This window comes from Polypterus senegalus, chromosome 4 (genome assembly GCF_016835505.1).
Source record: "Polypterus senegalus isolate Bchr_013 chromosome 4, ASM1683550v1, whole genome shotgun sequence".
NCBI lineage: Eukaryota > Metazoa > Chordata > Cladistia > Polypteriformes > Polypteridae > Polypterus > Polypterus senegalus.
Genome location: NC_053157.1, coordinates 137,995,520 through 138,019,353, shown reverse-complemented (window position 1 = coordinate 138,019,353; position 23,834 = coordinate 137,995,520). Strand labels below are relative to the sequence as shown.

Here is a 23,834-nt window from a genome sequence, read left to right as displayed (position 1 = left end):
CTTAATTGAAATTGGTAAAATTAAGTTACATTATTTAATTTGATAGCTGACTAACTTAGCTCAAATAATCCATCCATCCATTATCCAACCCACTATATCCTAACACAGGGTCACAGGGGTCTGCTGGAGCCAATCCCAGCCAGCACAGGACTGCAAGGCAGGAACAAATGCTCGGGCAGAGCTCAAATAATGTAACTTAAAATTTTACCACAGTAGTTACCTATAAATAAATAACTAAAAGCAAAATTCAAAAGTTTATTTACAAAGATCTAAGCAAAATAGAAATATTTCAATAAAAAGGTGCAAACTTCCTTTAAATGTCTTTTTTTCCTTCAGTGCTCGCAGACAGCTTGTGAAATATTTATCCTGTTTGAGATTTCATTCAGTGCCACCCTTGTATTTGGTATTACATTCTAGTGCACAATGGCAGATTATATTTCTTGGTGGCATGATTTTGCAGAGCATTCTCTTTGCAATATGCGTTTTCTTTTATTCATTGTGTGCCAAATGTTGGGTGGTGCACCATGTAAAAGTACAAACGTGGATGACAAGCTATGTGATATGTGAAGTCTGATGATAACACACATGTCAGAATAACACAGTGTCAGAAACGCTTTTAAACAGCCACACAAGTATTCCAGAGCAATATATAAAGTACTATGCCACTAGTAAAGTATAATCTTATGAAACTTCAGTCTGAAATGTGTCATATAGTGATGCTTGTTAAAGAGAGAACCAGGGCAATCAATCCATTTCCTATCCTGTTTAACCCGTTCAGGGTTGTGGGAAGTCAGAACTTTTGCCTACAGTACCACCAGACGGAAGTGCTAACCACTGTGCCAGAGTGCAGCCACAAGGTATAGGTATTTTAAAAAGGTAGATCCTCTTTATCCTGTATTGTCTATAAAAGTCTGAAATGTAATTTGAAACAAAGAAAGAAATCGTCTGTTTGTATCCATGATAGTGTATTAGAGGCCAATGCTTCCATAATTCTGACATCATTGCTCCATCATATCTTCCATTTTGATGGCTTCTAAATTTTCTTGTGCTCTTATTCCTAAGAGACTTGGTTTATTCCCTTTCTAAAATAGCAAAAAATGCTTTTCACTTGATGACATTAGATCTTCAAGGTCTGAAAGATACATTCCTATGTAAATGAGTGACTATGAACGCTAAAAAACACTGTATTTGCAACTTTATTTTATATTGCACATTCTCATATAACAGTATCAGTTTCAAACAGTATTAGTGAATTTCCCTGGTAATAACCCTTGTAGGGGTTTCATTTCACACTCCATTTTACATGAAATGTTGGCTTGTTGATGAGCAATAAAAAGCTACTGCTCCAAAAGATGAGTGTGAATGACACATTTCATAAATAAGATTAATAGCAGTAGTAGCAGTAGTGTGTACAGAAGACATATTAAAGAGAGGCCTAATTAAAAATCTCTGAGCCTGACCTATTCAGAGAAACAACTGTTAAAATCAAACAAGTTTTACTTTTTCATATACTGTTACATAAATACTAATAAACCACACAAAGTGTTTCTGTGCCACTGAAATAAAGTGTGCTGTCTTGCCTGTGCAGCCATTCTTCTTTTGCTGACTTAACATCTTCATCAGTTGCATAACATGTTGCTTGGAAGCAGTCCATCAGATTTGTGAACAGGTGGTAGTCACACAGTCCCAGGGGTCTCATGTATAAAACTATGTGTGGATCTGTGTGTGAAAATATGTGTATGCCAAGACACAGGAAAATGTGTACACCAAAAAAAAAAAATCAAATTCATAAAACCTGCCATACACACATTTCTATGCAATTTACCTTTGTAAATCACAATCGCCTTGTAAATGTGTGTGCATGAATGTGCCTCAAGCCCTGCCTGGTTGCCACCCTGAAAGAACCATATATGGACTATGGGAATCAGCCTCATACATATACAATCATTATGCTACAGAATTCCAATGGCTGTTAGAGCAGCCTTCTCTCTTGGCACCCAGTCCTATGGTGTGCTCTGCTGAGCATGTGCAGGATTGTAGGGTCTCTCTTCTGCATTCTAGGTGAAAGGCGTAAGGTGCCACCATCTGAATGGGTAGCCACCATCACCTGCACGTCTAATCACGTGATTGGTGTTACAATGAATAGTACAGGCCATATGAAAAAATGACGGTTCAGCCAATTACTTTACCAACAAGCCAGCCGTCACATACAGCACCGTCATGTCTGCCAAAGTTACTTGCCTCAAAATAAATGAATGATGGGTTTACCTAGGCTATTGTGCCACAACATTTGTCAGTCTTGGCATCACAGATGACCTGTGCATTAATGCAATGTCACAGTTTACAGTTAACAAAAGCAACTGCATTCTTGCAAGGTGCTCTTACTACAATATGAGTGTAGTAAAGTGCACTGGTTACATTAGAAGAACTGAACACTGCTATAAATTGCCTACTTATCTTGGCAAAAACATACTTTGTTTTATGTATATTCACCCAAACCCACACCAAAAATTGAATGTAGCGTCTTGTCAGTCAATGGCTTCCAGCGCAGCAGGCATGACGGAGTGAAGAGACTTAAGGTGTCATCATTTCAGTTTATCTGAAATGTGGTATACAATTTGGTCAGAGTTGCCATAAATATACACACACTTTTATGTGGTAGGTTGTGTACAAACATTTCAAGTGTCTTTTTGTACATGCTCAAGTTTTGCAAATCTGACCCCTAGTCTGGAGAGCAAGTCGGAACAGGGAAAAGGGTCAAATATAAAAGGTTTATTAAGTTTAATTGCATCGTCAAATGACTGACTGACCTTTTAATTTCTATTTTTATGAATGTCTTATATATCCACTATGACCTCTCAGCCTTATCATCACTGCAGCCTTGATCCGCCCTTTTCCAACCTGTATAGCTTACCATGTTTATTCTATGTGTAGAATATACCTACTGAAGGCTAAACTATGAAAATACAAAATTCTGACCATTTTTTTAAAAATTGAAATTAACAATTGTCATTATTTTTACTCCAGCACATGTAAGTTGACTCATCCTTTCCTGTAATTCCTTTATATTTTAATGTATGTTCTACCTTGGCGTGCCTTTCTCCTCTGGTACTTATTCTGATCTGTGTTTAAAATTGGACCCACTAGCTGGACAGAACACATATATAGTTCCCTTGATAATAGGTTTCTTCATTATGAGAAATTATTTCAATGAGGAGTCCCACAGAACAGAACAGGACAGATTACTCGCCCCGAGAATGTCAGCATGAAAGTGGTAAGAAATCATTCAATCACTTGCAAACTTCCTCTTCTCTTGCATGTGGTTTAATAAGTGATAAGATATCTTTACTACTCAATAAGTGAGTACAGTATGCCATCAGTAACTGAGCTGGGTCAGCATGCATGATATAAGCAAATGCTATATAACTTACAATTGTTTGAGAAGAGTAGAAATAGCTGTCAACAAGCAGATCTTCCAATAAATCCTGATCTGAAAAACCAAAGAACAACACACAGTCAATGATAGAAGTAATTAGCAAAGTAAACATTAAAAAGAGTGTGATTGACTCAGTTAGATAACAAGTATCTGCAGATTTGTCAAAACAAAACATACACTGCATTACAGGCAGAACATAAGAAAATATCCTCAGAAATGGTGGTGCATGACACAACAGAGATTGATGAAAATCTGTTCAGTTGGAGCTTATAAAATAATATCAAGTTAATGTGCTACTTTCAACTTCATCACACGTAAACAAGGCTCATATATTTCAATTTACTAACATCTGTTAGAAATGTACGCTTTACAGGGCTTGTTTACAGCACAGGTTTGTCTTAGAAGATTTGCTGACAGTTGGCATGGAGGATTAGTTGATTCTCCCCTCATATTGAATGCAAATAGCAAAAAAAAATCAGGTGTGTCACTTTAGTGTGTGTTTATTATTCAAACAATCAATATATCCTGTGTAACAAAGGCGCTATATAGACGCATGACCCAACACAGAAGGACACGGAGACACGTATAAAAATAAACAAACTTTTATTTATCTTCAGCTGTGGGACATGTCTTTCCTCTGCCACAAAGCCCAACACAGTCCCAAAGCACAATTGCAACACAACATACACTTTGTCCTTTACCACCACTCCTCCTCAAGCTTAGTCCTCCTCCTCTCGACTCATTAATGGTGGATGGTGACCCTTTTTATAGCCCCTCCGGAAGTGCTCCAGGTGCTTGATCACATGTGGCTAATTGCACTTCTGGGCGGGGCTGTAGAGGTGTCAATACAAGCTCCGGGATCCAGGCAGCACCCCCTGGTGGCCAACCCAGATCCCCACAGAGTTGTGGAGAAGTCCTTCTCCCATGGAGCCCTGTGGGAAACTGAGGCACCCACGTCACCCAGGGAGGCTGCCACCAAGTGTCCCGGGGGAGGTACTGAGGAGTTCATGGCTGCTCCACCGGAACATATGCAGAAGGGGCGTCCCGGCCGGGCATGGAACCTGGTCACCTGCCACACCTGGTTGGGGGATACACAGCAACACAACAGCCATGTGTTCATAAAAAAGGACTACACGTTCATGTGTTAGTAGAAAAATAAGTGTGGAGACAGTCAACTGTTACACACACAGCAGAGAAAATTCCATGTGTTCAAGTGAAGGATGCCTGCATGCAAGGATCTTATAACACTGTCAGTCATCCAAATGTTTCATTTCCTCTTCAGCAGCTTTTCAGAATTTAACTGTATATCTCTATTTCACATAAATATTACTTGTACAGCATACACAGTTAATACACTGACATGGAGTCATGGTTTCATAAGGCTAATTTTAGAAGTTCCTGAATATGAAAGCTACTTTATGTTTTAGAGAAAAGTGATAGTTATGCATTACCTTCTTTAATACTCATAACATACTGTAGTTTTCTGCTTTAATTTACTGTAAACATACCTGTTCTACTTCTTTTATTTCTTTTCTGTTGCAGATACCCATTCCACATCAATGGTTCTTTGTTTAGCTGTTTTTTGCAATTGATTTTTCTTCAAAATGATACTTTTCATACAATTTCCCCACCAAGCCAAAATATTGCCACAAGGTGCAATATGGATTGGTTTCAGTTTGTCTTGGTCTAAAGTATGTGACTTCTTGAATTGGGACAAGACCCATTCTCATCTTTTTAATCTCAAATGATGTACACACAAGCAACACTAGATCCTCCAAGATTCTTACTCCAGAAATCCAACAGGTAATTCTGGGTTTCTATATATTAGTCTTAGGACACCTGAATCAGAGAACTAAGGGCTAGTGGCATGGTGGTTGATGCTTCCAACTACATATTCAGCAATCTGGGCTCATATCCTTAGTTTGGGTGCACAAGTGTGGAGTTCATCTTCTCTTCTTTTTCTCTCACGTCCCAAACATATCTATATTACATTAACCGGTGATTCCAAATTGGCCCTGAGTGAGTGTACCCCTTGTCTTTGGTGTTTCCTATAATCCAACCTTACAAAATGTGCTAGGAGAGCATTTGAGAATTAACTCACCTCCATTAGATTTTCTTATAGGGAGTTTACAAAATTATCTTTTCACAGCTTACATCAATAGTATTTGATTTATACCATACTGTCGGGAAATTAAGAAATGTGCTTACAATAATGCTAACATAGCTGCATGTCTTTTTTCCTTAATAAACTACTGTACCTTCTTCTGTAAGTTGGGCAACTTTACTTCTGCTGGCATTCAGACTATACTGTAGTTCTTGAACAAGTACAGCCCACTGGTTTCTGTAGTCACAAAAGAAGCATGGCCTTCAAGCTAGACGCTATACTGGCAAATTAACATTAAAAAATGATTCCAGTTTTAAAGAGTGTTTTTAAACAGCTTTACTTAGTTTTTAAATAAACATACAGTATCTAACTCTAAATGTCCAAATGTTACATAACCATACTCCTACTGTACATATATAAATGTTGTCATAGCAGAAGTGCCCTTAAAATTTAACAAGAGTTTACAGTGAGTACTATAGAAATTGATTTGAGGCAAATCAGTGTCTTCACAACAGTCAATTACTACACAACACTCTCCTAAAGTTTACAACAAGATGTGTGTGATAGAGGAAGTGCAAAATGGACTTCTGTATTATATCATAAGTCTTGTCACTTTCCATGTTTATGGATCCAGTTGCTTAAATGGCAAACGCTGTAGTGACTTTGTGTTCTTGGACAATCCTTATACATGGGCTCTTGTCTCAGTCCATAGTCATTATCTGTCTTAATGAAAAGAAAAAGAAGTATGTGCCAGTTTTTTCTACTTCCATAACGTCTAGATGATCACAGTCCAATGCACCAGCATTTCTTCTTTTAAGACTAGGTAAAAAAAATGGAAATATTGAAAGGCTAATAAAAGAGAGAACAACAATTTCACCTTGCATCCATCAAACATGTAACTTGTATGCACTTCCTATGACACCATCACAGACCTATAATATAAAACTTATACAATACCACAGAATCACTATAGTGTGCCAAGTCTAGAGTCGTTCTTCTGCTGTATTATGATACCTGTCTTACAGTTTAATGAGGCAAACTACAGTAAACATACAGTAGATTGACTTTCATTTCTTTACAGTTGAGTTTCAAGAGAAATAAAGTATACATAAGTACAGCCTGGTGTACATCGAAGTGTCTCTGCAAAAACCATTCAAGATGTATTGTAACAAAACTTTAAACAAAAAAAAAAACTAATTTAGGATGAATCTCTCACTCTGCTGTTCATAATATCAAAAAATTGAAAGAAAAAAAGAAGAATTGGTCTGACAGAATGTATATTTTACAGGTATTAAAAACAGTTTTATGAAACACATTTTCACAAGGATTAACAGCCTAAATATGCAATGTCTCATGCAGTCCTTTGTCACAACCCTATGCTGACTTCATGCTAACATGCATTGCTACTGTTTTAAGTTTTTTCTTCTTGCTTATTTCTGCCTCTCAAATCTATGTCTGTTTGTCAGACCTATATTTATGGAATTCACCCATTATTTTCAATTAGGTGTACCTTCATTCTGAATTACCCTACGTGCGTATATATATCCATCCATCCATTATCCAACCCGCTAAACCCAACCACAGGGTCACGGGGCTCTGCCGGAGCCAATCCCAGCCAACACAGGGCACAAGGCAGGAAACAAACCCCGGGCAGGGCACCAACCCACCGCAGGGCGTGCGCACACACACACACACACACACACCAAGCACACACTAGGGACAATTTACAATCGCCAATGCACCTAACCTGCATGTCTTTGGACTGTGGGAGGAAGCCGAAGTACCCAGAGGAAACCCACGCAGAAACGGGGAGAACATGCAAACTCCATGCAGGGAGGTACCTGGAAAGCAAACCCGGGTCTCCTAACTGCAAGGCAGCAGCGCTACCCACTGCGCCACCCTATATATATATATATATATATATATATATATATATATATATATATATATATATATATATATATATACAGTACAGGCCAAAAGTTTGGACACACCTCCTCATTCAATGTGTTTTCTTTATTTTCATGACCATTTACATTGGTAGATTCTCACTGAATAAAACCATTTCAGGTGACTACCTGTTGAAGCTCATCGAGAGAATGCCAAGAATGTGCAAAGCAGTAATCAGAGCAAAGGGTGGCTATTTTGAAGAAACTAGAATATAAAACATGTTTTCGGTTATTTCACCTTTTTTGTTAAGTACATAACTCCACATGTGTTCATTCATAGTTTTGATGCCTTCAGTTAGAATCTAACAATGTAAATGGTCATGAAAATAAAGAAAACACATTGAATGAGGAGGTGTGTCCAAACTTTTGGCCTGTATATATATATATATATATATATATATATATATATATATATATATATATATATATATATATATATATATATATATATATAAACACACACACACACATCTGGCCCACATTATCCAGTATAAAACGATGTTTATTATATGTGCGCAAATCCAGGAATAATTCAAGCAGAAGGCAAAAAAACATAAAGTCGCTTCATGCTTTCTGCATACCTGAATCTGCACTTGTGTGGCCAAGCAAAATGATGTAATTTCAACATCAATCCAGACTACCACATTTGCCCAAAGAACTTTCTGCACAGTTCCACATCTTGTGTCTACAAGGACTTGTCCATATTGACTGTGCTTGTGCCAGAAGAGGCATACCCCCAAACAGAAAAATGTATGAGCAAATTGTGTGGCAACTGCACTTTTAAAAACACATTATGAAAAGAAAATCATCTTCTTTGCGTGTAAATGGAGGTATATGCATACAATGTGTGCTATGATGTGCAAGGGCCCTCATTCCTACTGGTGAAGAACACAGGACTTGGAACAAAAAGGAAATTAAGTATCCAACACAAAAGCTTTTTATCTAAATAGGAAATATTTACACATATTCAATTGGAGCACAGATTCTTTTCAGAATCACACTGCGGGCCAGTGTTCGATATCAAACCTGTAATCTTTTGCTTTGGGTCACTAGTTCACCGTTCATTATATTTCCTATTGAAAGGGTATAAGGTCATGTCTGTATTGATTTTATATGGAAAAAAGTAATTAATTGTTTTCTTATAGAAACTTTATCTACTACAGGGTCACCAGAAACCAGGGCCAGAGACAGAGCTCATCACTGCAGCTTCAACTGGAAAGCAGGAAACAGTTCTGGAGTGAACAATTGTTACTCAAATGTAGGCACCCACACTTGCTCATACCTAGGGCAACTATACTTTGCCTCTTAACCTAATAAACACATTTTTGGGATATGGGAAGAAACTCACGTTCCTGTCAAGTCAACCCACACAAAAATGAAAAAAATATTATGACAGACAGTGCCTGAATCCATGATGGTAAAAGTCTGCATGACACAATAATGGCACAATACATTTTCTGCACTTTATTAGTGCGACTAAACTTTCCATTAATTTTGTACTACATTTTCCTGTTTGGTATTTATAAATGAAGACAAATGTACCTTTTAAAAGTTAAGAGGCTAGTTTAAATGTTAAGTCAATAAAACTGCGATTGATTACTGTTCAAACTATAAATCTCCGTTCATATCCTGAACTGATGCTTCATCATCTTACTTTAATGGGATTACAGCTTAGATGTTGCTTGTACAAAATTTAAACAGCCATACATCTAATCTTAAGTAATTATATGCTATAAACATGAGGAAAATGTTCTGAAGAGTAAACAATAATTATCTGTAAAGTAATAAAGCAGCAGAAAATTGACAAATGCCTCATACACGCCTCAATAGACTATTCTGAAGCATTAATTACATATAAAAAACAAAAACACTAGAACTATCAAAACTACCATTTGCAGTGTTTACACATTTTAGTGCACCACAAATATCTTGAAAGAGAGTAATTTAGGTAGGTCTGTTAGTTACTAATAGAATATATTATAAATATATCTTAAGCTTATACAAATAATGATATTTTGAAATATACAGTAATATTTCAGAATGACAAAATTGGCTGTTTAGAATACTAAAATACATTTTTTAAATGCATACACATATATTTGATGCATTCATTTGCAGATTACAGTTTATAATATAAAAAAAAACCTTTATACATACAAGGTATGATGTTAAAAATGTATTAATACATTTCCTTAAAATATACTTGAATTACAATTAAGCAGCAAATATATTTCGCAATTATTACGCTTTCACCATATGTTTCAATTTAATATATAATTCCACATTTATCTTTCATATAAGCAACATACCTTAAAGGAAATAAAATATTACAGTATATTAAGATGATTTTATCATAATGTTTTTAATTTGGAGAGAAGGTGACTATAAACTTGAGAAACAATAAGGAAAATAGTCAAGGAGATCTGTAAATAAGGTTAGTTAATATGATAATTAAAAGTAATAATGTATTTTTCTGCAGAGCCTTATCTGCTTTAAACCAAAAAACTTATTAACTGAGCATAAGCAGACCAAATGGTTAGACTACCTGCATATGGAAGCTGCGTTAAGCACAGAGACTTACTAGCTCAACACAAGCAGACCAAAAAGGTGTTTTTAGACATGAGCTACACATGTGCCAATCATCAAAGCAGATGCCCACTCATTGTACTGCTTTCTATTGATAAATGAAATAAATCAACATTAACTCATATATTGGAGAATAATGATCAAGCAGCTAAAGTAGATAGGTATAACCAACACCCTCAATCCCAAGATGAGGCCTCTTTATCAGCTGTGTTGTCAGGATGTTGATTATGAGATATGCTTAGTAAAATATGAGAAAGAAGATTCCCAAAAAGGAGGTTTTTGGGGTGTTCAAGAAATTGAGATCCCACATATTTGTCTTCAATATTCAGTATATTGAATCTTGTAGTTAGTAGTCATTGCATAATAGGAGTCAAGATGAAGTTTGAACAGGAAAAATACAAGCTTCTACTAATGACACTCAAACTATTGGATGCACATGAAAATGGAGTGATTAGATAAAAAATCTTTCTATAATCCATACAGAGATTGCTAGATTACACAACTGAACTCAAGTCATAACCTTCAGTTTTCAGTAGACAGGTATATTCTCTGGCCAACTTTAAAATCAAGCAAGCTTATGTTTATAATGTGGTGGACCTATGGCTGCATGTGTTTCGTTTTTGGACCAAATTTTATGATACTGTTATATGCATCAGCTTCTCAAACACCACTTCCCTGTCTGGACTTGTCAGCCATGATTTATTTAGAACCAACACAAGAGTCAGTTTTGAGATATTCTTTTTTCCCTCTCTTTTCCTTAGCCAGTTTGCAATGAACTCTGTGTGAATCCTGAGGAATGTATATCTCCAGACAACATAACTCTAAGGAATGGGAAGATACTGAGGTAAAAATCACAATTTATTCTTTAGATTTCATATTTATAAATAATACATTATTAGAGGTCACTGGAAAAAGTGAAAAGAATATAAGTGACTGATAAACACAGATGATTGAAGATGAGTGGAAGATCACTAAGCAGACATTCTTAGTCTTCTCATGAGTAATTTGAGGAGTTTTTCAGTCCTCAGAATGTTCAGGATTAAAAAAACAAAATGCATATATTCCAGTAATTTTATTTCCAACCACTACCTTCTGAAAAATGTTCCCATTTTTTTTCCAAACAAGAGTAAAATAAGATATAACCGGATTATAATATGTTGGATGGACACAGAGATGCACACCCCTAATGACTACCCTTGTTAAGAAGCTAACATCACCCATCTCAAGTAGGTAATTACAGACCTACCTCTATCTCCTCTCCCTTCAATTGAAAAACTTGAGCGTGCTGTCCCCAACCATGTCTATTCTTTCCTTCTTCAGAATCCTAATCATTCGGGCTACAAGAGGGTCCATTCCATCGAGACAGTGTTACTCACTGTTGTCAACACATTATAGCTGCCTAGAGCTACCAACATGTCATTTGTTTGCATTCTTCCAAATCTCGCCTTTACTTTTGACACTGTCATGCATCAGATCCTCTTCGCCAAACTTTGACAAAGAGGGATGTCAAAGGGGCACCAGGTAAATATGGGGGTGCCTCAAGGATCAGGGTTGGACCCTCTCCTCTTCTCTCTATACATCTCCTCACAAAGTCCCATTTTCATGTCCCTTGGTTTCTCATATCATTGCTATGGTGATGATATGTAGCTGTATCTGTTGTGTCCTCCAGAGGACCACATGGTATCAGCTAAAATCTCTGCATGTTTTACTGATGGTGCAACCTGGATGAAGAAGAACAACCTCCAGCTCAACTTGACAATGATCGACCATCTTGTAATCCCAGTTCCTCCATCTGTTGAGCACCCCATCTCTCTTCAAATTGGTTAATTATTGCTAACAAGTGCCAAGTCCATATGCACCCTTGGGGTGGTGATCGATGACCAGCTGTCCTTCACTGAACATGCTACAACAGTCTATCGATCTTGCAGATTCACTGCAAAATTGGATTATATCTGATGGAGCATGCAGCACAACTTCTGGTCCAGGCTTTGGTCTTATCATGTTTGGACTATTGCAACTCCTGAGACGTGTCACAAAGCTGCATATTGTTCAAAATGCAGCAGCATGTCTGGTATTCATTTATCCAAGAGAGTAACATGTCATGTTTCTCTACGGCTTGCTGCATTAGGTTTCTGAAGCAGCATGTATTAGCTTCAAAACCTTGATGTTTTCTTGATGAGTAGTCAATGGGTATATATATACAGTATGGAGACACAAGGATCCATTATCTAGTGATGCCTTCTCTGAATGGAATCAAATTTCAAACAAGACCTTTTTTACATGCAGCTCACAGATGGTGGAATGAGCTGCCTTCACCATTAAAAATGCCAACTTCCTCAAGAAGCCTTTGGAGACTCTTTTATCTGATATTGGTTCTTAGGATTTTGTAACCAATGCAGTGTAACTAGTTTGCATATTTTTCTGAGCTCTTCACTTCTGGTGATGAATTTTGTAACCTTAACCCGTAACATTTTTTCCCCAAACAGTCTTCCAGACTGATGTTTAGCTGATTATGTTCATCTCTTTTGTAAACTGCTTTGGAAAATGCATCTGTTAAGCAATTAATGTAAATGGCTTCAGATTATGATTTTTATCTTCAGTATTTAGATAACTATATCAGTTGAGACCGTTGCTTTGACCAGAGATCTAGCCAGATCTCAAATTTACAATACTGTCAAAGTTTAAGAAATAATCACACATGCAACTTTATTTTCTCAATGCCAATTATGAATTTGTACAAAGTAATATAACTATGCCATACAGAATTTCATTTGATCATGATGCATGGATGTTATCTGAAGAAATTAATGAAATGCTTCTGTGTGTAGAAGCAATTGAGGACCACCTGTTCATGAAGAAACTGGTGATAAACTCTAAAGGATCAACCAAAGAACAAGTAGCTTTTGCTAAAAATGGCCGTGGATGACATGCCATTCCAACTGGTATACTGTAACTGCTAAAGAGTTTCAAAAGTATCACACACCATACTAATATAATTCTGAATTACACAGTCAAGTGTTTTTGAAATGCTAACATTGCCATTGGTTTGTTTAATATACTAAAAAAGTATTAGCCTCAACAGATGCCTTTTCAGAGAGAGACAGAGTGAAAGAGGGAGAGCTTTAAGTGTGATTGAAAGAAGCTGTAAGACCATCTAGCCAACACATGGCAGCAGATGGTCATTTGCTGGTGATGCTGTGTCCTGGTTACTCATAGAAGGACAAGGTCTGTGAGGAGAGACAGGAGGGCGGGGGCAACACATACTTTTTGATTTGAAATGTTAAGACAGTGCCCCTCCGATAAGGATATGAGCCTTGGAAAGTATGCACTATATGCACAAATGAAGGTAACCAAAGCTCAGGGGCACAGAAATTCCAGTCCTAGATTGGTGTCCCTGTAGCCAAATAAGGACTGACACTGACCCGAGATTTGGTTCAGAAATGATCGCAATTGGAAGTTTAAGATAACTTCATAGTCAATGTACCAAGTCTGGAGGTAGGAGAATGGCTGGTATTGACAAAAGGGTAGGGAGTTGGGGTAGGTTTGGTGTGGGGGGTACTTATGAAATATTAGTGGGACTGTGTAGATAGAAGTTCAAGATCCAGATGAGCAGATTCAGGGCAGCAGATGCTTTCTTTCTGTTCTTCTTATTGTCACTTTTTCTTTAGTGTTTGTGTGTTCTTTACTGTGTAATGTACTCTATTGCAATTTTTATTTTTGATCATTTGACCTCCTAGGTGTTATTCTAGCTGGAAAGGGTCATTCAAAGTGTGTATCATCATTAAATAGTAAGAGGTAAAAATGCTTAACATCAAAATAAGAAACATATCTTAAAAAAAAAGAGGAAGGTATTGTTTCCTAAAACAAAAAACAAAGACAAAAATGTATTTTTCTACATAAAAACATACTTTATAAATTATGTTTTTAATTCTTTCAATTTAACTGTGTACCTTAAAATAATATATTATAAAACTTGCAAACCAGCCATATCATTGTAATGACCGAAAACATATAATATCTCAAAAACATAATCCATTAGTGTTATATTTACAATCAAATCATCACTCCCACAAACATGAATAAAGAAACATAACATCACTTGTAAATTTTAAATAGAACACTGGACCACCTACTGTAGACAGCTCAGAGTTCACTTAAAGCTAACCCCCCTCCCTTTAATCAATCTTTACTATAAAAATCCATACACTACAGTATCTGTACGGAAGCTCTGAACCACACAGTGAAAAACATTATGGGATAGCCCTTACCTTGTAAGTACGTGTAAATACCTTGTATGTACGGGATATTTTTGCGTACATACGAGATATTTTCACGTACGTACAAGATAAGGGCTATCCCATTATTTTTTCCGCTGTGCGTTTCAGAGCCTCCATACTCACACACTCACAAATACAAAATAAAAAAATAAAAACAAAACTTCTTCAGTGATTGCAATATATTTAAAAGTATTTGATGGAAAAAAATAAAAGCTGGAGCACAAAAGGACAAGGGCAACCAGTATATTCAGAAGCTCCTTTCGTAAAACTTTTCTTTCTTCTCAATACACATTTTGATAAAGCTGGAAAAATGTAGATTTAAAAAAAGAAAAGAGGTCCAACCTCATATTGGTATAATGCAAACTGTCAGATTATTGTTTGACTCTTTATACAGTTTAAATTCCAATAAATTACAATAATGTAGCAAAGTAATTGTTTATAAGATTAGCATTACTTAATTATTTTCTTGTAAAAATTGCTTTTATTAGTATATCTAAAGATAATGCTTAGATCCAAGATGCAGGGACTTAACATTTGTTGGGGAATATGACTTTTATTAATGTTGCCTTAATTTTCTTTGTTTCTTATTTACTTTCGATTATTGTTTGTTAAAAATATTTATGTACATTAAATTTTTACATTACTTGAACTTTTGATCTCACTAAAGTAGTTTGTCTATTCACTAAAATGGAAATGTTAGCAGAGACAGCAGATATTTAGAACCTCAAATAATAAATTATTAATTAATTATATATAAAAAAATAATTTTTCTCAGTTTTTCACATGCAAAAAAGCAAAGCCCTTGACCATTTGTTATCTCTGTGCATGCACACTTTGTGAACATATAATGATATGGTCTGTCAAAATGACATGGGGCAGAGTGGTATTCGCCTTGGTCCTGACAAGCTTTAAAAAGCTATTAGTTTAAAGTGAAAGAACGGAAATGAAGAGAAAAATCAGGAAAAAGAATTCAGAACACAGACACCAAGACAATGTAGCAATATCATCTTAAGAGACAGAACGCCATCACATTGGATGTGCTGGCCAGTATCGTTTACGACAGTTCCTGCAAGTTATATTTATTGCTTTGCTACACTCCTTTACTCCTTTTTTTACTTTTGCTTTTTGTCCCATTAAGAATATTTACTATAATGACTGAATACACGTTTATTACCTGCTCTCCTCGTTGCATTGAATATTTGATCTATCCTGCTGCCTAGGGAATAAATCAAAAGAAGACATTCTCTAGTAGGGAAGTGAAGCACAGTAGTATCTGGGTGCAGAACGGATCTATTAGTCCCAGGTGCAAGTGTATTGGGGCTGCAGGCTCTGTTTACTTCAAAACCAGGCGAGTACAAATATAAGCGAACAAGAGTTATGGTTCTACATAACAAAGCTAAGATAGTGTTGTGGGGTCAAAAATCTGTACATTTTGGTTTATATTTTCATTATATTTTGTTCAAGACAAAACAACAGATGAATTTAAACATGGTACACATCAAAGCACATCTTCTTCCCAAAAACAGCTGTTCAAGGAAAAGAGGAAGACATGGCAATGCCTCAGGCTATCAATTACTTTATAACCTGAGAAAAGATCTGGGACAGCAAGTTGCTAAATGGGTTTACAGCCTGGGAAAGGAAGACATGCCAGTAGGTACTGAGCAACATCAAAAAAAGTTTTATTGTTTGGGAAACGGACAGTGAATTCATTCATCATATTGACAGCCAGCCAATCAGAATATCTAACAATCACATCTTGCAAAATCTCCTGGTAGAATTTTAGAATAAATATGCCTCGTCTGAAGAGTGACATAGGAGGGAGGAAGAAGAAGTGACAAAGACGAGGGCGCTGGCAACGTGTGGCCCTTTCCATCTGATCGTCAGAAAAAGCATCTAATGAACAACTATGAGTGCTAGATCACAAGCCGCCTGCAACATTCATCCTTGTCATCTTTACTTTTTTGTAAGCTTTTTCTAAAGACTATATATATCCAGACTTTACTATCAGTCCTATTTTCTATTATTCTTTGTTCCACTGGTATTACTATTCCTGTAATAAATACCGTGCTGCTTTTAACTTTTTATGCTTTGTCTTAATGTCTAGAGTGACTTAAGTAATAAGGTAGATTTCTTTGAGCACCTCGTGGAATCTGAGGTTTGCCATTACCTCTGTGCTGTGAGGTTTATTAAGGCTGCGGGTGAGAGCTCCACCCCATAGTAGGGACCACTATGTAAAGTGAGGCATTCTTCATGGATAAATGGCCTGTAGTCAAAGATGCTGAGCCTTTGTAAGTTTAAATGTATTTTTGGAGGACAAAAGTAATATTTAGGTCTGAGATATCTTTAAAACATTGTATGTTGTACGTGCCGAAAATAAGTAGGTTGTGTTATTCCTAAGGCACTTGTGTGGTTTAAAGTGCTAGAGGTAAACCAGCTGTGTGTGTCATTCGTGGGGCACTGTTGTGGTTAGGGTCTGTGTGTATCTAAGTCTCATGAAGTGCTAGGAGAGTGACAAGTTGTGTTATTCATAAGTCATCTGTGTGGGTTGAAGTGCTAGAGATTAACCAGCTGTGTGTGTGTCATTCATAGGGAACTATTGAGTTTCTGTGTGTATTTGTATAGCTATGTATGTATATGTTAATATTAAAGTGAAACAGTAGTCCAACTGGATAAAAAACTTGACGAGTGTAAAGGGTAAGTAGAGGGAAATATCACAATAATACAGATAGAATTGCATCAAAACCCATCAATGATATAATAATACCTAATGACCTGAAAATTTGAGAGCAGCCTGTTAGGCAAAAGATATAAAAAGGTAAAAAGAAAACTCCAGTGTTTATGAAGTTATTTTTCAGAGTTAATTTGCTGCACACACTTGTGCTCTTAATTAAAGCATAATTAATAATAATAATAATAATAATAATAATAACCCCCGTGACCCTGTGTTTGGATTCAGCGGGTTGGAAAATGGATGGATGGATAATAATAACACATCTTGCATCCATATTGAACTTATTTTGCAAGTATTAAGGAGCTAGTTTTACATTTCTTTTGAAGTTCCACTGATAACCATTGTTAGCTGCTAGGAGAGATAGAAGTTTTTTTTATTTAAAAGAAAACCCTTTACTTGATAGTACTAATTTTCAGAGGAAAATGAATGCATGCTATGACTGCAAAAAACATACATTTGATTTTAAGATGTTGAACTCTGTCCATTAATATGCCAAAACATGAATTATATTTAAAGTTATAAAGTAATTTTAAGAGCCAATCTTAGAAACTAATGCTTTAAGTTATATTCATAGTGTTTGCATAGTCATAGCCATAGATAATGGTATAGCATTTTATCCTCTGTAACTTAATAAGAGATAGAAATTTCTTACTATAACTAAAATACAGTGTGTTAATTGAGTCAGTTGTTGTTTAGAACAGGTCTGTGAGCAGGAACTGAAAAACCCATTTACTGCATAGAAATTGGATAGCATACACTTTTCAGACCATTTGGAAATGGTTCAGAAATGTTTAGAAGTGATTTTAAACTTTTAGAAATGGTTCAACTGTAAGCAAACTTAAAGAAACAAAACAAGATTTGTAAGCTTTAAACAGAACTTTTCTTAACAAGAACTTTTCTTTTTTGCTATATCAGTTTTCTCTTTTTTTGTGTGAACTGCTTTACTTTGAATTTTTACCAAAGCTTTTAAAAATGAAGATATTTTGTCCGTGGAATCATATCGATGTGTCAGACTTTTGCTGAATCCCATTTACAAGCTGAAGCTGGTGAACTTTGGTAATTTTGGGTAAATGCAGCTACAGTAATAAATTGAAGAGAATGATTCATAAAGTTGACAATTAAATCCCACCAAAATTAAAAACCTTTAAAACGTGAGACTTTAAAGTATATGTGCAAAATGCCACAAAATGCAAAAACAATAAATCTTCTTTATTAAAGGATTCAAATTTCAGCACATATTTGCTTTTTATTATTTCATGACATTTTAAAAACATGTTAATGGAGAATTATTGTAAATGAAAAAATCCAAAAATGTTTGTGAAAAAGTGTGTAAAGCAATATAATTAACAAGCAACATACATCAAAATGACACTTTTATTGTGGACACTGTGCCTGTTGAGTTTACCTCTGCTGCAGCTAGAAAATATGGTTAATTAGTAGAGTCGATTAGTAGAGTTGGGTCAGCATTTGTAACAATAAAGAGAAGTAAAATACAAGAAATAAACACTGACAAGGACTTACACTTCAAGGCGCTGAATGCTAGTTCAAATGACAGATGCTTGGACGTCTCATCTTTTATTTCCATCATCGGCTCCTTTCTGACAGTGCCATAACTCACTAATTTACGATCAAGAGGCTTTTCCACATGAATATTCTGAAAAATGCCAGCTGCAGCAAAGTAGATGCAGTCCGGGTAACCACAGCTCTGACCATCAGACCATGATAGTTTCTCCTTGCAGTCTGCCTTTTCTGATATGCTCATTTCTTCAAAGCTAGCAATGCTGACATTTGGTGACAGTAAATCCATGTCACTGTTTCTAGTTGACAGCTTGGATGGCTATTTTATTCTGCAAAATGACAGTAATAGATAGAATGTTAAAACTGTATGAAAAACACTCTATGATAAGTAAATAACACTTTTATTTGGAAATGTATCAATGCTAGGACTAAAGTGTGATATTAAAGAGTAGTAACATTCATTTTCTACTCTATACAGATACTACCTTGCCATGATACTGCTTGTTCTGATAACTGAAAGGTGCCATTAAAATAGAAGTAAGTCACTAAACGAACTGAATTCAAATAACTTGACTTTCTCATGTTAAGGCATTTAGAGTGAAAATACAACCCTTTAACATCAATCAGAAACCAGCACAATGAGCAGGGCAGTAGAGCAGCACCCTTTGGCAGATATGCTGTAGCCCGATACGGATAGTGCAGACCCCCCCACACACTGGCACATCTCTGAAAGAAACAAACAGGCACCATTGACAAAGGCATTTTTAGAAAAGTCACATCTCCATGGTACCACCAAGTACAGTGATCACCATTTTGTACATTTTGCTTTATTTCCAAGTGTATAAAGCAAAAAAAAAACAGAGTAAAAATAATGTTTTCTTTATACATACACAATGTTAAGCTAGGGGAGACAAAAACAACCAACACTAGGGACTGTCATGTTGTGATTTTTCCCCCCTAAGTTAAACCATTTATTTCCAAAATGGAAAAAAAAAGTTATTATTAGTTTTGGTTCTTACAAATAGTGTGTTAAGTTAAAGTAGAAATTATTTGTCTAAGATAATTGTGAGAAAATATAGGCTTAGTTTGTGTACTTATTTGTGTATTGCAAAGGTTTTTTAGAAGAATAGAATCATTAGAAATCTGAAATATTGTAATTAATAAAATAATGGAATTCTGATAGATAGATAGATAGATAGATAGATAGATAGATAGATAGATAGATAGATAGATAGATAGATAGATAGATAGATAGATACTTTATTAATCCCAAGGGGAAATTCACATAATCCAGCAGCAGCAGCATACTGATAAAGAACAATATTAAATTAAAGAGTAATAAAAATGCAGGTAAAAACAGAAAATAACTTTGAATAATGTTAACGTTTACCCCCCTGGGTAGAACTGAAGAGTCGCATAGTGTGAGGGAGGAACGATCTCCTCAGTCTGTCAGTGGAGCAGGACAGTGAGAGCAGTCTGTCACTGCAGCTGCTCCTCTGCCTGGAGATGACACTGTTCAGTGGATATTCCATTATTGACAGGAGCTTGCTCAACGCCAGTCGCTCTGCCACAGATGTTAAACTGTCCCGATTCATTCCTACAATACAGCCTGCCTTCCTCACCAGTCTGTCCAGGTGTAAGGCGTCCTTCTTCTTTATGCTGCCTCCCCAGCACACCACCACGTAGAAGAGGGCACTCGCCACAACCGTCTGGTAGAACATCTGCAGCATCTTATTGCAGATGTTGAAGGACGCCAACCTTCTAAGGAAGTATAGTCGGCTCTGACCTTTCTTACACAGAGCATCAGTATTGGCAGTCAGTCCAATTTATCATCCAGCTGCACTCCTAGGTATTTATAGGTCTGTACCCTCTGCACACAGTCTCCTCTGATGATCACGGGGTCCATGAGGGGCCTGGACCTCCTAAAATCCACCACCAGCTCCTTGGTCTTGCTGGTGTTCAGGTCTAAGTGGTTTGAGTCGCACCATTTAACAAAGTCCTTAATTAGCTTCCCATACTCCTCCTTCTGCCCACTCCTGATGCAGCCCACAATAGCAGTGTAATATTAATAGTATACTATTAATATGCTTTTAAACCACAGCATAATATACATGCCATACATTTTGTTTACTCACACATTCTGAGACCCCAACTATACATACTGCAGTCACTTAGCTTAATGCTTATATCTATCAAAAGCTTAATTGTAGGTTGCTTTTTCTCCACTTCTCTTAATTGACTGAGTTTTACAAATATTTCATCAGTGAAAAAAAAAATCATTCCATTCATTTTCAAACATCATACAATTAAATTAAGGAGTCTCAGGGAGGAAACTGACGCCTCCAGAGGGCCCATAACACAGCTAGTTCTCCAGGCTGATATTATCACTGGGAGTGGACTGCAAGTCAACAGCATTATCTGCTACAACAATCCAATATCCAAATACAAAACTAGATTAAAATGATTAAAAATATTTTAAACATCTGAGGGAAGCACATATAAAGCAAGACAACCATAATTATAAAAAAAAGGTTATGTGCAGAGGGAAGAAGGTATAAAATTGATAAGCCCTGAAAGTGTTTTTAGTAAATAACTGATATAAATTCATTTTAGCTAGACTTTGACACAACTCATACATTCTCTGCTTTAATATTAAAGGCTGGTGACAACAGAGGCACTTTAGCTCTTATTTCAGGATGACCTGACCATGCACACTTTGGCACATATTATTTAAGTTCACTCTGCATACTCGCTTGAAAGCAGGTAATGCTGACTGGGAAAATCGTTCAGTATTCATCACATTGTAATGAGAATGCAGCAGAATAATCACTTTTCACCCTGTGAAAAGATTCTCTGAGTTGCCAGTGTGCAATCTTGCCTTTCTGATGTCCTCTTTAATTAAACACAATCCAACCACCTACTCACTGATGACATCTATGACAATGGCTCTGTAATTGCTTCATAACCAGTCCTTCATGGTGTCACACATGTGCACCTGGGCACCACCTTCCTGGCTTTAATGATGAAAGTGATACCACTTCAGGACAAGGGGATAAGAGGGGGTGCTTTGTACTAACTGTATCTTCTCATTCCACCACAGTGCCAAGAAGACACCCAATGAGGATATGTGGCACCACCCCTTCCACCTAAGATACCATTAAAATGGGTGGCCCCCAGATAATGGCATTCATTTGGACCCAGGCCATCAATGCAGACAGAGCTCCCGCTGATGGAACTTTATTTAAATATTGCAATACTGATCCAAGCCATCCTTTGTGTCCAGGTCACTGTTTTTGTTGATTTTTGCGTTTGCCGATTGAACTGGGTAACCTGGCTAGTGCTCGAACATTCGTTTCCCAAGGTCTGTTCCTCATGTAACAATGGCTAGGCAAGCTCCTGTTGCAGGTCTGTTTATGATCTTTCAAGCTACTCACTGTATCAAAAAGGGGGCTCATGCTCCCTGGGAATGTGTTTTTTTAGAATACTTTGAACCTGTATATTTCTCTTTCCAGTAATCAAGGTGAAGCTATTAAGTCAAGAGACAAAGGAATAGGTTTAACATAGGTTGAAACCAAAGTAAGAACACAGACCTCAGTATTAACGTCTGCAGTGCACCATGCAATGCATATGTCTCTGTTATATGCCATTTGGTATGGGATTCGTAAAAGCAGTGCTATGGATTGTCATCTATTGAAATGACAGAAACATAGCAAATGTACAGATACGAGGATGCTTATACATATGAGAGAGAAGCCATGAAACAATACAATTGTCTTACAGTTCTTCAGTGGGGTCTTTGATGAGTGTATGTTCATCATTGGAGGAGTTTGAAGGCATTTTCACTTAGGCACAAACCTGGTTTGACAACTTTCATTTATGCATGGCTCCTGACTTAATAAGACTCGAGAGACTTTATACCTATACTTTCTATACTATACAGTATATGGATTAGGCTCTACCAGTATAGCACATTCAGTGAGTTTTTTGCAGGTACTACTGACCAGTGCTGTACAGCATATGGATGTTTCTCCTTTCCATCAAAAGAACACATTCATTCATTATCTGCCACTATCTGCTGTAACTTTCTTCTATAAAAATGGAACTGTATGCCTGCTCTAATCACTAAAGTCTTTAAGGTTTGTTTTCAAAATCCTTACATTGTCACAGTGACCAGGAAAAAGACTTCAACTTTTAGCAAGTCTTACACAGTACATTGCAGAAGTAGAGCTAAACAGAAGTACTGCTCACAAAAATTAAAGGAACACTTTTTTTATTGGGCCTGGCATGAAATCAATTAAACCTGTCTGATAATTTTCTGGTTGGTTAAGCAGCTGAGGTCATTGTTAATCACTTTTAGCTGTATTGGTGTTCATGGACTTAACGACAGGTGCACTAAAGTGGCAACAATTAGAAAACCCTCAAAACAGGACTGGTTTTACATGTGGAGGTCATTTCAAGTTTCTCCCTCTTGATCTTTTTTGGCTGGTTTTCCACTCGTGCTAGTTTTGGCTTGAGTAATCATCTCTACTGGCAGTATGAGGCGATTCCTTAACCCTACAGAAGTTGCACAGGTTGTCCAACTTCTCCAGGATGGCACATCCACACGTGCTGCAGCAAGAAGGTTTAATGTGTCTCCCAGCACAATCTCCAGAACATGGAGGAGATTTCAGGAGACTGGCTGTTATTCTTGGAGAGCTGGACAGGGCCGTAGAAGGTCCTCAACCCATCAGCAGGACCGATACCTGCTCCTTTGTGCAAGGCGGAACAGGCTGAGCACTGCTCGTGCCCTACAGAATGACCTCCAGAGGGCCACTGGTGTGAATGTCTCTACCCAAACAATCAGGAACAGACTTCATGAAGATGGCCTGAGGGCCTGACGTCCTGTAGTGGGCCCTGTGCTCACTGCCCAGCACCGTGGAGCTCGACTGGCATTTGCTCAAGAACACCAGAATTGGCAAGTCCGCCACTGGCGCCCTGTACTTTTTACACACGAGAGCAGGTTCACCCTGAGCAGCTGTGATAGACGTGAAAGAGTCTGGAGAAGACAAGGAGAACGATATGCTGCCTGCAACGTCATTCAACATGACAGGTTTGGTGGTGGGTCAGTGATGGTCTGGGGAGGCATATCCATGGAGGGACGCACAGACATCTACTGCATAGGAAATGGTGCTCTGACTGCCATAAGGTATCGAGATGAAATCCTTGAACCCATTGTCAGACCCTACGCTGGTGC

The 23,834-nt window shown here is 37.0% G+C and overlaps 1 protein-coding gene across 4 annotated transcripts in view; it reads right to left on the bottom strand.

Annotated features, from left to right (window-relative positions):
* LOC120527669 (putative methyltransferase NSUN7) overlaps window positions 1-23,834 on the bottom strand; it is a 252,158-nt gene that overhangs the window by 203,203 nt on the left and 25,121 nt on the right. For 3 of the 4 annotated variants that reach the window (XM_039751333.1, XM_039751330.1, XM_039751332.1), the window contains exons 2-3: window positions 18,605-18,930; window positions 3,432-3,490 (exon numbers count right to left, since the gene is read on the bottom strand). In XM_039751333.1, the coding sequence (XP_039607267.1) occupies window positions 3,432-3,490; window positions 18,605-18,890 (345 nt within the window). In that variant the 5' untranslated portion in view covers window positions 18,891-18,930. Of the gene's footprint in view, window positions 1-3,431; window positions 3,491-18,604; window positions 18,931-19,086; window positions 19,144-23,834 lie in introns of those variants that run through there. The other variant, XM_039751331.1, reaches the window with a different exon arrangement.